We start from the raw sequence: 15,858 nt of genomic DNA, 5'->3' as shown, positions 1-15,858 counted from the left end.
TAAGTCAAACCTTTCAACTCCAACGTGTGCTTCCACAACTCTAGCTTCCTATTAACCCCTTACCTACTCTCATCATCAACTAACACCATATCATCAGCAAAGAGCATACACAAGGAATATCCCCTTGTATGTCCCTTGTGATCTCATCCATCATTAAAGCAGATAAATAAGTGTCCAATGTTGAATTGTTGATTCCTGATGTAGTCCTATTTTAAATGGAAAGTTGCTACTGTCACCATCACATGTTCGAACAAATGTCATCGCATCCTTGTGCATGTCCTTGATGAGAGTAATGTACTTAGTTGGAACTTTGTGCTTTTTCAAGGCCCACCACATTACATTTCTTGGTACTTTGTCATACGCCTTCTCAAGTCAATAAAGAACATGTGCAGGTCCTTTTTCTGCTCTCTATATCTCTCCATCAATTGTCGTAAGAGGAAAATCGCCTCCATGATCGACCTTCCAGGCATGAACCCAAACTAGTTTTGGGTCACACTTGTCACTCTTCTTAGGTGATGCTCGATAACCTCTCTCAAAGCTTCATCTATGGTTCACCTGCTTAATCCCATGGTAATTAGTACAACTTTGAACATCCCCCTTGTTCTTAAAGATCAATACTAATATACTTTTCCATTCTTCAGGCATCTTGTTTGACTAAAAGATGAGGTTAAAAAGCTTAGTTAACCATATTATCGATGTCTCCACCTCCATGGGGATGCCATCAGGACCCATTCCTTTATCTCCCTTTATCCTCTTCAAAGCATTCACGATCTCCACCTCCTGAATTCTCCTCACACAGTGTCAGTTGCTATCATCAAATGAGTCGTCCAACTCAAGGATAGAACCTTCATTCTCCCCATTAAACAACTTGTCGAAATACTCTCGCCATATGTCCTTGATCTCATTATCCTTCACCAGAAGTTGATTTGTCTCATCCTTGATGCATTTGATTTGGTTGATGTCCATTGTCTTCCTCTCCTGGGTCCTAGCCATCCTAAACATGTCCTTCTCTCCCTCCTTCGTGTCTAGCACCTGATAAAGGTCATCATACGTCTGTCCATTTGCTACACTCACAGCTCACTTGCAACCCTCTTTGCTATTTTATAGCCCTCGATGTTGGTTGCACTCTTGTCAAGGTGGAGGCACTTGAAACACTCATTTTCCTTAATAACCCTTTGCACCTCGTCGTTCCACCACCAGGTGTCTTTCGCTTCCTGTTTGCCTCTACTCACACCAAACACTTCTGAAGCCACCTTCCGAACACATGTTGCCATCTTTAACCACATGTCGTCTGCATCTTCTCCTTCCCAAGGCCCCTTGCCTAGCATACTATCCTTAAACGTTTGTACCGCTTCCCCTCTAAGCTTCCACCACTTTGTTCTCGCGGTCTTTGCATGTTTGTCCCCGTGGACACGTACATGAAAACAAAAGTCCACCACCACAAACTTGTGTAGAGGGACAACACACTCCCTAGGGCCCAGGTATCACCTTACAATCTAAGCAAGCATGTCTATCCTCCCTCCTTGCAAGGATAAAGTCGATCTGGCTCGAGTGTTGTCCATTATGAAAGGTCACTAGATGAGAATCCCTCTTCCTAAAAAAGGAATTCGCTATCAACAGAGCATAGGCTAACGTGAAGTTCAAAACATCGGGCCTGTTTGGTTCAGCTTTTTTCTGACCAGCTTTTCTGAAAATCTGGCTGTGGAGATAATCTGGCTGTGGAGAGAATCTGAGTATCATTACGATTACGTGTGGAGGAAGATAAAGTTGTTCATAGGGCTCAGGATCTAGAAAGTGACAGATTTCTACTATTAAAACGACTCAACCGATTATGTGTTTATGTTGATTTTGGATGGTTTTTGCCCCAACGAATTTTATAGAAGCTGACTGAAAAGCTGAGCGTTTGGCAGTCCGCAGCAGCTTTTGGTGGCCAGAAGCTGCCAGAAGCCGAAACAAACAGGGCCATCCTCCCTCTTGGTTCCTACTACCGTACCCGAACCCCTCGTGAAGTCGCTCGCAACCTACATTAGTCACACCCACATGGTCGTTGAGGTCTCCTATGAAGAGTCTCTCACTAATAAGCACGGTATTAACCATGTTATCCATATCTTCCTAAAACTTCCTCTTGGTGCTCTCACCGATACCTACCTGAGAGGCATAGGCGTTGATCACATTTAGAGCCACATCTCCAACTATCAACCAAACTAGGACAATCACGTCACCTTGCCTCCTAACATCAACTACTCCATCCTTAAGGCTCATGTCGATCAAGATATTGACACCATTCCTACCCGAAGTTGCCCTAGTATCCACCTCCTTCGCCTTCTACCCCTTCCATTTAGTAATGTTGTGTGCACTTGCAGGAGTTCGATCCTTAATCCTTTACTAGTAAATAAAACCAAATAGAACTAGTGCATGCAATGTGGAGATGTGGTATGCAGACAAAATAGTGACAGGCAAAATAAGGTTTGATCACCCTCAGGTTGCTAGGGTTCTCACTTGTATCTTGAGGTTCTAATTGACGCCAGATTGGTGAGCAAAGCCCTTAATATTCTTGATTGATTAGTGAGGCTACCTTTATACACTAGGTGTCATATGACCATTTTGGAAAACTAGATCAGCTAGAATAATAGAAGCATCAAAATAGGAATAGTATGAAAAAGATATTTCTCGACTTGTTATGGGTTAGCCGAGTCTAGTTCGCTAAGGGCATTATTGGTTTGTGAATAGGTTCAGCCAAGCTCGAGGGAGACACTCTTGGACAAGCTAAGAGCATGCAACATTGACGTGTTTGGTTACTTGTAATTGGTTAGCCCGGCTGAGTTGAGATGAGATTTGGTTACTCACAATATAACATATTGCATGAGATAAAATTAGGTAAATAACAATCATCACAATATTCCTTAATATTGTTTGAAATACAGTAATATCAATTAGTCACTAACTACGTAATTTTTTCAATAATTGCTTGCATCTGGCAAGCCTAGCTCTAGAGAAACGCTCAAAATCTGTGTATCTCGGTAGCCACACCGAAGACACTTTTGCATGAGTAGAGTCAGGCTCACAGTATTGTGCAGGTAACCAATCATCAAGAACATGCATCCCATGAGACCGAATGAACCATATGTAGGTAACCATTACCAATCACCCCGTAAGGATCCAGCCAATCCACAACTATATGACTGCTACACTTTTTTGGTATCATATTTAATGGATGCTGACAGTCCATACAATAATTGCAATATCTTACTGTTGTCTTTCAAAAAACTAAAGAGTAAAGACACACTATTTGCTGTGGGGATTTGGAACACTGGAAACCATGGGCATCACTAATTGCCCAAAAAGGGAGAAACCACAGCCTGATAGAACAATTATTAAGAACATATATAGGCCGGCCGACTGCAAAACAATAGAAAACTATGCCCCTAAAAACAAACTCAAAGTATAAAATGTCAAGTTTATACAAAAACACAACGCTAAGAATGCAAAATGCTCATCTAGCGCATGCTTAGTCTAGTAAAGTAACAGAATAAGTTTTGCTTAAGGGGGGAAACAATGTAGCAAACCTTCATCCAGGAAGTACTTTGAAATAAATTGAAAAGGTGCTCCAATGCAATTAACAAGATACTGTAGGTGCTTCTGGAAGATATTTTTGGCAGGTGAAACAAGGAAGAAGAGAAACAAATCATCCAGCATTGTGTTTCCACCACTGCCAACCTGGATATATAACAGAAATATAGCAAGCAGCATGACATATTCTCAGAATGGAAGTGAGTAGAATAACTGAAGTTGCTCTTGCATGACAGTTACATACCACGGGATTCTGCTTAATACAGGAGGACTGCACCCTTACTATACCCCAAAATATACATACAAGGATTCTAACATTCAATGCCTCTGTGTCTCTGTTGAAAAAATGCTTCACCAATTCTAAACTGCACATCTCAAGGTTAGTAATGCTGATCTGCAAAAAAATAAAGTTGATGGCCTTACAATATTGGCATACCATTCAACAATCAACATTGAATGGTGAAGTAAACGATAGATACCTCATCACCAACATCGCTATCTTTGGGCTGTATGTGATGACATTCATCCTTCAGGACTGGCAAACAAGCATGACAAAGATTCACCTGCTCATCCAAAGCTGAAAAGGAACAAGTAAATAGTCATACTATATGGTCTTAGCACAGAAGCCAACATATCAGGATCACAGGATTCTGTTATATACAGCATTTGTATCATTCAAGAGATAATTTTTATGTATACATGCGGTAGGGAGGTAAGAACTATTAGATGACAGGTACTATACTAAGAAAAAATTGACAATCGTTAAGGAGATCAAGGAGTAAATAATAGCATTCCCAGTAGCACATAATATAAAAACAGCTAATAATTAGAACAGATTTGTTATTGCAACCATCATAAGTTCTATGAGAATGGTATAGCAAAGTGAACAGCAAAGATGGGCATACCTTCTGTGGAAACAAGTGTTTGCAATACTATGAGCAGAAACAGAGTTTTAGAAAATCTACTTCCACTTCCAGAGTTAGCTAACCACTCCACATGCTTATTTGGGTCTGCTAGGAAAGTTTCAGCAAAAGCTTTGATGTTGTTCATGTTAATAGAAGCAATGGAGTCTGCACTCATGTTCTGTAACAACATAATGGGTAGAAGAATTACATACAAATAAACAGAACAAAATATGATCATGTAGATCGAAAGATCAAGAAAATAAACATTTCAATAATAAAAAGCACAGCTTCCAATATCTAGCCATATATGTGGATCTGTCATCTAAGGATTCAAGATATGGGCATTAAGAATAAGATGGGGGCACTCATATGATAAGCTTAAACTTAAGATCAACATGGCATAACAAGAGGCACAATTAGTCTGGCCAGTAAAAAACCTCACCTTCATTTTATCAAAATCGACCCCATCATATACAAGAGAACTACTTGCGTAGAACTCCCACCGTATTTTCTTAGCTAGCTCCAAGGCCTTTATGTTCACCCTAAGGGTCTGTGTTCCATTTCAACACTGAAAGTAAGAATCAACACAGGAAAAAGGGGTAGATAGAGTAATGGAAGATAACTACGCAACCTTTGGGTGAACAATAAGGAGACGAAACACTAATGTAGCTATATCCTTGGCATGTTCCATATGATGCGATTGGTATTCCGTTACCAGCTTTTCCAAGCAAGAAACAGCAACATCAGAAGCTTTTAATGCCTTTGAACCACCTGGAGAATCATAAACAAAATTCATATAGCCGCAATTAAAAAATAATTTGCAATGTGACATATCACCATAAGTTCATACCATAGAACATTTCAAATCAAATCACAGTTGAGGGTTCAGAACAAAGGAAAACATAGAAAAATAAAGTAACATATAACTTAGGCCCTGTTTGAATGCACTAGAGCTAATAGTTAGCTACTAAAATTAGCTGCAGACATCCAAACAGCCCAGCAAATAGTTCAGCTATTAGCTGCTTTTAGCTGGAGACATCCAAACACCCTCAAGCTAATAGTACAGCTAACTATTAGTTGCATCTTCAACTATTCATTAGCTGATTCAAACCAACTAAAACCAGCTAAGAGTTAGCCAGCTAATTCCACTAGCAATTTTTTAGCCAGCTAACTATTAGCTCTAGTGCATTCAAACAGGCCCTTAATGAATATTAGCTACAATGAACAAACTACAGAAGTGGCATAAAACATCTGGTTTGGTGGTCCAGGCAAGAAGACACCAATCGATGCACTTTCTGTCAAAGTGTCAAATGCTGATCTCTATTATTTAAAAACTTTCATGAATAAATTAGTTTTTGCGTGTGCTTTATATTTAAAGCACACTATACACTAGCTATAGGCCTCATGTAATAAATAAATAGAAAAAGGCAGTCCATTGAAATAAAAAAGTCACCCAGTTGGCCCGAAACAAGCAGACATTGAAGAATACCCACCTTTGTTGATGATTTTGATGCATTTGGTGAGCACGCAATCATATGCTTTTAACAGGCTATCAGGATTGGCAACAGCAGCTAGTCCTTCTATGGATAAAGCAGCTTGGACAACACTTAGATCATCATCATACAGACTACGTAATATAGCATCTTGCATATTGATAAACTTCTGCATGAACTCAGAATTAGAAACTGTTAGACATTTGATGTATTACTGTGTGTCGAGGTCCTGCGCCTGGCTCTATAGCCGGCCGGCCCTATTTGGTATTGTAGAGATATATGGTTACAGACTCCTGATGGGATCCTGATTGGGGGTTTCCTTAGGACAGGATCCTGATTAGATGAGATCCTAATTGGGGGTTTCCTTACGATAGGATCCTGATTAGAAGTTTCCTGCCCTGAGGAAATCTTGACTATCGGTTTCCTTTTGCCCCAAGATCTCCTCACCCCTATATAACCTTTTTAACTCTCAATAATTAATCTACTATTCTATACAGATTCAATCTCTTTCAGAAGCAGAAGTCAGTTGATCATCATCTGAGGAAAGCTTCAATACAACAGTGCGCATATAGAAGTGAACATTTGCAAAGAGCAAAAGTTGTTACCTGAGGATTTAGAGTTCTGTTATTGAAGATGCCAGATGTAGCAACTTTTGAGAGAGCAGATTGACGAACCGTAGCCTTTATCATATATAAAATTCATCATGTTAGAATGGTGCTTGTATTCACAGTAACGGCCCAAGCCCACAGTACATACATTGCACAATGCATAAAGGCCCTTATACAATAAGGAAAATATGCTACACAACATATACATCTAACACATCAAAGACTAGAAAAGATAACAAAACAAACTAATTTAGGAAAAGGCTAACTGTGGCGAATTACTCACAACCTAAAATATGATTTGAACTAGGGCAAGAAATCATTCTAGAGGCATTAAGAGTTTAAGACAGGATAAAATTCAGAGTTTCCATGGAAAGTAAAATTCTACAGCAAGTCCCATATCATATTGTACCTTTGGATGATCGAGACTGAACCAAATGTTTGAGTCAGATATTTCAGTTGGCAAATTCTTGTTTTCATCAAACAATATCCCAAAAACCTCAGCCAAAGAATCCCCTCCCGGTGAATTAGTTTCAGAGTTCTGAGAACAGGGAGAAAGAAGTGTCAAACAACAGCAATAAGAACTGACAAGTTACATAAGTGGAAAGTGTGTCATTTTGCACCTCAAGAAATTTATGAATAGCATCACGTAGCTCCAGGGGATATTTTCTTTCAATTGCCTTAAAAATTTTCTTAGCCCATAATTCTGAAAAATAGATGAAACAATATATATCAAATACTACATAGTACATACAGTACAGAACACCATGATATGCTTAAAATACATGTATGCACAAAAAAAAAGAAATTACTTGATTAGTTTAAAATGGAATTGAAGCAGCTGTTACAGTTACCTGTGTGATTAATATCTGGGATTCCTGTGGCCCGAGATACCTTGATACAGTTTCCAAGAATTTTGCACACGACACTTTCAATGAAATTCTTCATTGGCAGACTCTCAATAGTTTCAATCAGGTGTGTGTGGCAGGTACCATCGACAATACTGTTCGCATTTTAAGAGTTATAAACGTTCATACAATGCCAGAGAGAAATATGCAAATATAATTACATCAGATAAGCAAAATCACCTGTAGTCAATTAATGATTCAACATAAAGCCTAATGAATTTCTCGATGTTGTATTCACTGGATAATACAGAAAGTATACCAGAAAAATCCCTGAAAAAAGTTTACCATAGGAATTTAACACTTCAACACCAGGAGAAACAGAAAGGAGCAAATATATAATGTGTATGCTGGGAAAACAACGGTAAACCTGATGTCTTTCAAAACCATCAGTGGCTTCTTAGGGAAAACATGGACAGATTGGGACTGTAAAATTAGCAGACATTTATCAATACTTCTACCTCAGCATCACCAATATTGAGTTCAATGATTTACATAGCAAGCCAGAATTTCCTAAGGATATGAATGACAATAAGTTAAATCCAAACCTGAACAAGACTTATAAGAGCCATCACTGAAACACGAAGCCATGGCAAGTCAACTGACTCGAATGCATCATGTTGTGCAGTCCTTGCAACGAAAAGAATCAAATTTTGAACAAGTTTAGGCGCTAGAGTCGCACGGGTTCCAAGTACTCCAACAATCATAAGAGCGCCAGCCTGGTCATAAAGATACAACATAACTGTAGTTATAACATTGCTAAGAAAGCAGGATGTCAATAGTTCTTCAATGGGAAGTAAACCCATATAGCACAATAAAAGATTCATAATGTTCGAAATAGTGTACACACAGTATCCAGTTGAGGGTTGCAAAGTAAAAGGGAAAGAAAAAATATAACAAATATGACCATTGAAAAGGGGCCAAAAAAACTGCAAATCATTTGAGGTAACCTTATATTCCTGGTCTCGCGTCACTGCAGGATTAAGAGAGTCAAACACAAATCCCAACACCCTCTGCACTACATCTGTGTCAAGCTTAGGGACAGCACCCAAACACTCAACAATCACAGCAGTGCAAAAGCAGACGACTGTCTTCGAGTGACTGAATTCCTTTGTTGGTGTAGCCTGAAAGTAAAATGAATTATCAACAAAAAAATATCAAAAATCATGACAGAATCCTACTGTTAAAAGGATTATTAATTTCGGCGTTACATAGTTGCATAGGGTCTCCAGCACAGCCTTATCACGGATGCACTGTTGCACTAGAACACTCCTGGGTGGCGGTGCACCTGAGGACTTGACACCGCCAAGAAATGCCCAGTTACTATTCCTGAAAGCACATCAACCAGCACAAGTTGATATTGAAGACAAATGGAGAAAATAAGTATCTATCCAGACCAGAGCCACACTCACCCTAAGTTGACCAACTGCACGATCCGAACAAACGCATGTGTATCATGGTATGGCAGTGCGCTCAGCAGCAACTCATCCGAATTGTATACATGCACCCTACATGAAGGTTCCCACCAGAAACAAGAGAATAAGCTAGAGCTCGTAGGGCCATCGGCAAAATTAGCTGAGCTAAATTCATACAGGTATCTGCGGATAAGGTATTCAAGGGTCTTGAGGGCAGAGGGAAGATGCAAATAGCCAGCTAGAAGGCGAAGGTAGGTGGAGATAGACTTGTTGAGTTTGTCGTTCTCCTTGGGAGTCAACTGTTCGCGGTTCACCTCAAGGCTAGTCTCCCTGAACAGAGTGTTGCTGTATTTTGCAAATCTCTCGTCTACGCTGGTAAGGTGCTCCAACCCTGAAAAGCAATTTGATTCAGGTACCGTAGAGGAAGAGAAGCTCTTCGAATGAAATACCTCATATGCAAAACTAAATTGGTTTTGTTTTTAAAAACTTCATTCAATTTGAGCTATTAGTGAAGTTTCATAAAATCGCATGCATAATTGCACAAGCATAAACAACTAGGTGTACTATGTAGACGGATGGGATCAACCTGCAAATAGCAGCAAAATCCAGAGGGAATTCCGAGAAAGCTGATTTAGATATTATATTAAATGGGAGCTAAAATAAGAATCAAACGAACCAAACAAAATTCTAGAACGCTCGGTTTAGCGGAAAATACAACCAAGTTGTCCTTCATGAAATGCTGGCTAGTGGCTACTCTAGAAGAGCGCAACTAATAAAGCATCAGCATGCTCGAACCGATCAGGTCGGTAGTTAGTGGTACGAACCAGAGAGGGCAATGGGCAGGATGGCCCGGAGGTCGATGTCGGCGGCCTCTTTGGCGTCGAAGAGCACAGACGGCCGGGTGACGGGCCGCCGAGCCGGCTCCGGCGCAGCGCCGAGCGCCGACTTGATGGCCTTCAGCTGCGATGCGATAGACGACATCGCCGACAGCTTGTCTCGTTGGCGGTGGCCGCGACTCCCTTGATGAGGAGAAAAACTGGTGCCGCCGCTACTGAACCCTAAACCCTGCGCGGCGGGACAATGGCGGCGGCGATGACGGGTCGGGACTCGGGAGAGGATCAGCTGTGTGGCGGTGATAGCCTGAAAAGGCAGAGGCGTACTTAGAGCCCACCTAAAGCGCGGCCCGGTCCAGGTTTTGATAGGCCCTTAAACGGATTTTCGCATGACGCAATGTAGCCCAATATCTCCAGTACGTGTATCCTCCTGCATGTGATTTCGACGTTTGTTGTTCACGTGTGTCACGAATCGGCCACGGCCCACTGTTCGCTGCATAAACAGTCAGCGGATAGACACACACCACTACTCTTTGCCTTGTTCGATGCATGTTGTGTGGCTCACGTGATTGTTTTAAAAAAACTAGAACATTAGGCGCCCCTTCGGGCACCCTACAGTGGTTAAAGGCAGAAGATAATAACTATGTAAATGGTATGGCCTAAAGAGAACACTTGCATTTCTAGCTATTCAATTTTAATATTTTTAGCATATACAGTCGACAGAGAGAACTTGCAAGCAGAACATACAACTATATCGTTGTCTATCGAGCTATCCTACAGTACCTCCTCCTCTTCTTCTTGGTGTTGCTGTCTATCAGTCTTGAGCCAAGCTTTCCATGTACAGTTAGTGGGTGTTAAATGTTCACTCAAGATCGGTCCTGTTGTTGTTATGCACAGGGACGGTGGGTAAGACGTCGAAAGGCCATTACGCTCCGCCTCCTATCTGGCATGCGAGAGCTCCCTCAACGCAAGGTTGAACATCTCCTTTAGGCGCGCGGATGAACTGGAAAGGACGTTCTTCTCGATCCGCTTCTGGTGCCTGCTGGTCTTCGACCACTCGATTCCCAAGGAGACCTGCACATTGCTTGCTCTTTGCTTGGGAGCGAGGTCCTCGACCTGGTACTTGATGTGGAGCTGGAAAAAAAACAAGATAGGAGCGCAGGTCAGAATCCAGATGTGTCGTGTTTCTCTTCTTCTGCTGGTATGAAGAAAATCGGCGCAGCAGGCTTGATCTTTCGTGTGGTGATTAGAATGGACCTCCTGCAGTTTTTTTTGCCGCCACATAGACACAGCTACCCCCTGACCACGTTACAGCACGGAATATCATAACACTAACTAATTGACCAAATGACAAGCATTTTGTTTCTGATAAAAGGAATGTTTTATATGTTTCAAGATCGTTACATCGAGTAATTTAGAAGCTGGAAATACTCCATCTAACAGACTTCAAAATTTTCGTTAAAGAAAACGGGGACTTCTGACAAGCAGAAGAGCATGCAAATTCAACCCAGAACGCCAGAGAGGAAGAAGATTCAGTTACGTATACAAACCGTAAAGAAGTCGCCAAGAAGGACTCCTTGGAGCTCCATCACCTCTTCGATAACCCATCCTTTCTTATTAGGCATAAGAGATTTCTGCTGGGTTCCTGTCACTTCTCCGCCAACGGGAGACAGCTTCTTGCTGAACTTGTAATGGATTTTTCGTTGATACTCATTGGGTTTATCTGATTCTCACTGTGTAGGCGAGTACTTCTGGCATCCAACTTTCTCCGTTACCTTCATTTCCAAGGATCCTCCTAGACACACCTCCATAAGCGAGGCCATCTGGCAAGAGATACATGAATGTCAGTTTCAGCCTCTTATGATGGACCACAATATAGGTAGTTAATAAACTTGCACAAGTGCAGGACTACAAGTGTATATTTAGATTTGCCATACAAGTCGCCTGAACTTACATTGGTCGAAATGGTCGAGGAGAAAACTTCAGTCATCTGAAGGCTCTTGGCATCCTCAATACCAACAAAGACCCCATTGTCCTCACTCTGAAGGGTGTTAATTTGGGATTGTTCTTCCGCAAGCTGTACTTTAAACTCTGTGCTCAGAGATCTTGCCTTCCATAATGCCATTATTGTCCTGTAGAGCACAAACAATATTTATTCCAGAAAAAAAACATATAAATCATGCAAAAGATATTGCAAGAATCAAGACAGTTAGTTGCGACACAAGTTATTTCCAGAGTTTGATTCATAAGAGCCATATGACATACACTCGATGTGTTTAAGGAAGCTGGGCATTTACCTATTGGCCACACTAAATGATGCAAAAGACTGCAAGCAGAACTTAAGTTTTCCATTGTCCATGCTCTTTACACCATGCTTTGCATCCATGCCTCTACCTTTGTGAAGAGTTATTATAATGGATGGACTCCATGATGATATTGATTGAGGTATTCCCTGTATGTCTTCAATATCCTCCCATAGAAAGTAACATTTTGTTTTCCTCCCAAACATGCTTGAATAAAACCCAATTGTTCTTGGAGATAAGAAAACTTGACCCTGAAATTAAAAATATAAGAGTCTGTCAGTTGACTGGACATGTAGTGAGCTATTCAGAGCCATTGAGAACACATGAACACAGTGAGTTGATCCAATAAATCAAACAAAATCAATAGCATATATACAAATATTTAAATCACATAGCATGGAAGGAACAATATGACCATGTCTTTCCAAAAAATGAAATCAATGCACAAGACACTGCTAGCTTACATCTTCAGTTGGTTTCTCTTTCGAAATCACAACATATGAGATTGTAAGAAAATGTTCCTGAATGTTCTCTACTTTTCAATAAAAAGTATAAATCAAATGTTATATCTTTCATAATTCAGGAAAATTTGTGCACGCAAACACTTTTTAAGTATTATCCATCAGCATTCTTCCACAGGGAAAAAGGATCATAAAACATATATTTATCATTCAATCTAATAATTTATGTAAGAAAAAAATCAAACGATTACTTGTGTAGGCAATTTCCTCTTCAAGTAGCAGGTAAAACTGCTGATGAGAAATTCTTCTGCTGGCAAAGAGAAGAGTTCCTGGAATGCAGTATTGGTCCGAGGAGACCTCAGTGTCATCTATCAAAAGTTATGAAATCAGATACGGAAAGTCATGCAGTAATAGGCTAACAGCGTACAGTAACAGTGTACTTCCTAGCAGAAAGGAATGGAAACTCTCACCTTCTTACCAACCTCTTTCTCCATTTTGCTCAGATACTCAGTGACCATGCCGGTCCCTTTTGAGTTGTTCAAGAAAATCCTCAGATGCAACTTGGTCCTATGATTAGTGTGTTGAGCCTGGGAAAGGGAACGAAGGGAGGGTGATCGAATGCATTACTTACCCGGGCAAGCTCCCCGATCTCAAGGTCACTATATTATATGACATAGAAGATCATGATTATTAATTTATTATATATATAATTGGAGTCTACATTATATTTCAAGTAGCATTTAAGTGTCCTCACATTACCATCAAATGTAGTAGGTAATAATTTAAATGTGTCGGGGACCATAATTAGGGGTACCCTCAAGACTCCTAATTCTCAGCTGGTAACCCCCATCAGCATAAAGCTGCAAAGGCCTGATGGGTGCGACTAAGTCAGGGATCAGTCCATTCGAGCGACTCGATCACGCCTCGCCCGAGCCTAGCCTCGGACAAGGGCAGCCGACCCAGAGGATTTCCGTCTCGCTCGAGGCCCCCTCCAACGGCGAACATATTTTCGGCTCGCCCGAGGCCCTGCCTTCGCTAAGAAGCAACCCTGACTAAATCGCCGCACCGACCGACCAAGTCGCAAGAGCATTTAATGCAAAGGTGGCCTGACACCTTTATCTTGACGCGCGCCCCCCGGCAGAGCCGAAGTGACCGCCGTCACTTCGCCGCTCCACTGACTGGCCTGACAGAAGGACAGCGCCGCCTGCGCCACTCCGACTGTGGTGCCATTTGACAGAGTGAGGCTGACAGGCAGTCAGGCCCCGCCGGAGGCATCATAGGAAGCTCCGCTTCGCCCGACCCAGAGCTCGGACTCGGGCTCAGCCCCGGAAGACGGCGAACTCCGCTCCGCCCGACCTAGGGCTCGGACTCGGGCTCAGCCCCGGAAGACGGCGAACTCCGCTCCGCCCGACCCAGGGCTCGGACTCGGGCTCAGCCCCGGAAGACGGCGAACTCCGCTCCGCCCGACCCAGGGCTCGGACTCGAGCTAAGTCCCGGAAGACGGCGAACTCCGCTCCGCCCGACCCAGGGCTCGGACTCGGGCTAAGTCCCGGAAGACGGCGAACTCCGCTCCGCCCGACCTAGGGCTCGGACTCGGGCTAAGTCCCGGAAGACGGCGAACTCCGCTCCGCCCGACCCAGGGCTCGGACTCGGGCTAAGTCCCAGAAGACGACGAACTCCGCTTCGCCCGACCCCAGGGCTCGGACTCCGCCCTGGCCTCAGCCGACGACCTCCGCCTCGCCCGACCCAGGGGCTCGGACTCGGCCTCAGCCACGGAAGACAGACTCGACCTCGGCTTCGGAGGAGCCTCCGCATCGCCCAACCTAGGGCGCAGGCCAGCCACGTCAACAGGAGGCGCCATCATCACCCTACCCCGAGCTGACTCGGGCCACAGGGAACCCGACCGGCGTCCCATCTGGCCAGCTCCGCCAGATAGGCAATGATGGCGCCCCGCATGCTCTGTGACGATGGCGGCTCTCAGCCCCCTTACGGAAGCAAGAGGACGTCAGCAAGGACCCAACCGCTCCGACAGCTGTCCCTCCGCCAGGCTCCATCGCTCCTCCGACGGCCACGACATCACACCAGCTGGGTGCCAAAATCTCTCCGGCTGCCACGACAGCATGTACTTAGGGCGCTAGCTCTCCCCCGCTAGACACGTAGCACTCTGCTACACCCCCCATTGTACACCTGGATCCTCTCCTTACGCCTATAAAAGGAAGGACCAGGGCCCTCTTAGAGAGGGTTGGCCGCGCGGGGACGAGGACGAGAACAGGCGCTCGCTTGGGGCCGCTCGCTCCCTCTCCCGCGTGGACGCTTGTAACCCCCTACTGCAAGCGCACCCGACCTGGGCGCGGGACGAACACGAAGGCCGCGGGATTCCCACCTCTGTCACGCCGGTCTCCGGCCGCCTCGCTCTCCCCCCTTCGCGCTCGACCCATCTGGGCTGGGGCACGCGGCGACACTCACTCGTCGGCCCAGGGACCCCCCGGTCTCGAAACGCCGACAGTTGGAGCGCCAGGTAGGGGCCTGCTGCGTGTTGACGAACAGCTTCCCGTCAAGCTCCAGATGGGCAGTCTCCAACAACCTCTCCAACCCGGGACGGTGCTCCGTTTCGGGAGTCTTGAGTTCATGTCCCTCGATGGCGGCTACGACATGATACTCCTTCCACCGCCGCGCGACGACGACAATGGCGGCCGACAACCCGCCCGCCGGCGGCGGAATCGACGACGTCTTCCCCGCGTGGTGGAAGAACGACCTTCGAGCTCATCCTGCCCTTTCCCCCGCCGACGGAGGGGAAGGCAGGGCGACCAAGGCCAAGCAGGAGGCAGCGCCTTGTTGGCTGTCGAGCGAGCCGACAGCACCGGCACCCCAACGAGGGGCGCACCGGGTATCGACTTCGCGACTGGGTCGAAGACGAGCGCCGTCTCCCCGCGACACGCCCATCCCGAGCAAGCGGACGACGCCAGCGCGCTCGCGGAGAGCTTGCTGGACGTCACCCTCGCACCTGAGACGACGGTGCAGTCAGTCCCCGACGTGACTTCATCGCCGCTCGTCGACCAAAAGGTACCGACCGATTCCCATCCTACGTCATTTGGATTCAGCCTCAACCCACCTAGCGACCTCGCTTTGGCGGACGCTCTCGTAGAGGCGAGTCCAAACCCTCTGGGGTTTCGCATGCGGTCGCCTTAGGACCGGCTGACGGACGTCTCGACCTACGGGCCCTCTGGGTCCGAGGAAGACGACGGGCCCAGCATCTGTTGGGATTTCTCTGGACTTGGCAACCCTAGTGCCATGCGGGACTTCATGACCGCATGTGACTACTGCCTTTCCGACTGTTCCGACGGTAGCCGCAGCCTCGGCGATGAGGA

The 15,858-nt window shown here is 44.6% G+C and overlaps 1 protein-coding gene and 1 pseudogene across 2 annotated transcripts in view; both read right to left on the bottom strand.

Annotated features, from left to right (window-relative positions):
- The window catches only part of LOC100193917 (uncharacterized), a 30,964-nt gene extending 20,896 nt beyond the window's left edge, over window positions 1–10,068 (bottom strand). The window contains exons 1-19 of one of the 2 annotated variants that reach the window (XM_008673956.4): window positions 9,718–10,068; window positions 9,071–9,284; window positions 8,891–8,986; window positions 8,690–8,807; window positions 8,429–8,602; window positions 8,027–8,197; window positions 7,849–7,904; window positions 7,662–7,751; window positions 7,428–7,576; window positions 7,197–7,279; window positions 6,986–7,114; window positions 6,574–6,648; window positions 5,969–6,137; window positions 5,107–5,246; window positions 4,918–5,025; window positions 4,476–4,653; window positions 4,050–4,147; window positions 3,815–3,964; window positions 3,567–3,717 (exon numbers count right to left, since the gene is read on the bottom strand). In XM_008673956.4, coding sequence (XP_008672178.1) covers window positions 3,567–3,717; window positions 3,815–3,964; window positions 4,050–4,147; window positions 4,476–4,653; window positions 4,918–5,025; window positions 5,107–5,246; window positions 5,969–6,137; window positions 6,574–6,648; window positions 6,986–7,114; window positions 7,197–7,279; window positions 7,428–7,576; window positions 7,662–7,751; window positions 7,849–7,904; window positions 8,027–8,197; window positions 8,429–8,602; window positions 8,690–8,807; window positions 8,891–8,986; window positions 9,071–9,284; window positions 9,718–9,874 — 2,506 coding nt within the window. In that variant the 5' untranslated portion in view covers window positions 9,875–10,068. The remainder of the gene's footprint in view (window positions 1–3,566; window positions 3,718–3,814; window positions 3,965–4,049; window positions 4,148–4,475; window positions 4,654–4,917; window positions 5,026–5,106; window positions 5,247–5,968; window positions 6,138–6,573; window positions 6,649–6,985; window positions 7,115–7,196; window positions 7,280–7,427; window positions 7,577–7,661; window positions 7,752–7,848; window positions 7,905–8,026; window positions 8,198–8,428; window positions 8,603–8,689; window positions 8,808–8,890; window positions 8,987–9,070; window positions 9,285–9,717) is intronic. The other variant, NM_001349879.1, reaches the window with a different exon arrangement.
- A 597-nt stretch (window positions 10,069–10,665) lies between these two features.
- LOC103649725 (C2 and GRAM domain-containing protein At1g03370-like) lies at window positions 10,666–13,074 on the bottom strand (annotated as a pseudogene).
- Between the last annotated feature and the right edge of the window lie 2,784 nt (window positions 13,075–15,858).

This window comes from Zea mays, chromosome 3, assembly GCF_902167145.1.
Source record: "Zea mays cultivar B73 chromosome 3, Zm-B73-REFERENCE-NAM-5.0, whole genome shotgun sequence".
NCBI lineage: Eukaryota > Viridiplantae > Streptophyta > Magnoliopsida > Poales > Poaceae > Zea > Zea mays.
This window is presented reverse-complemented; position numbering and strand designations above follow the sequence as displayed.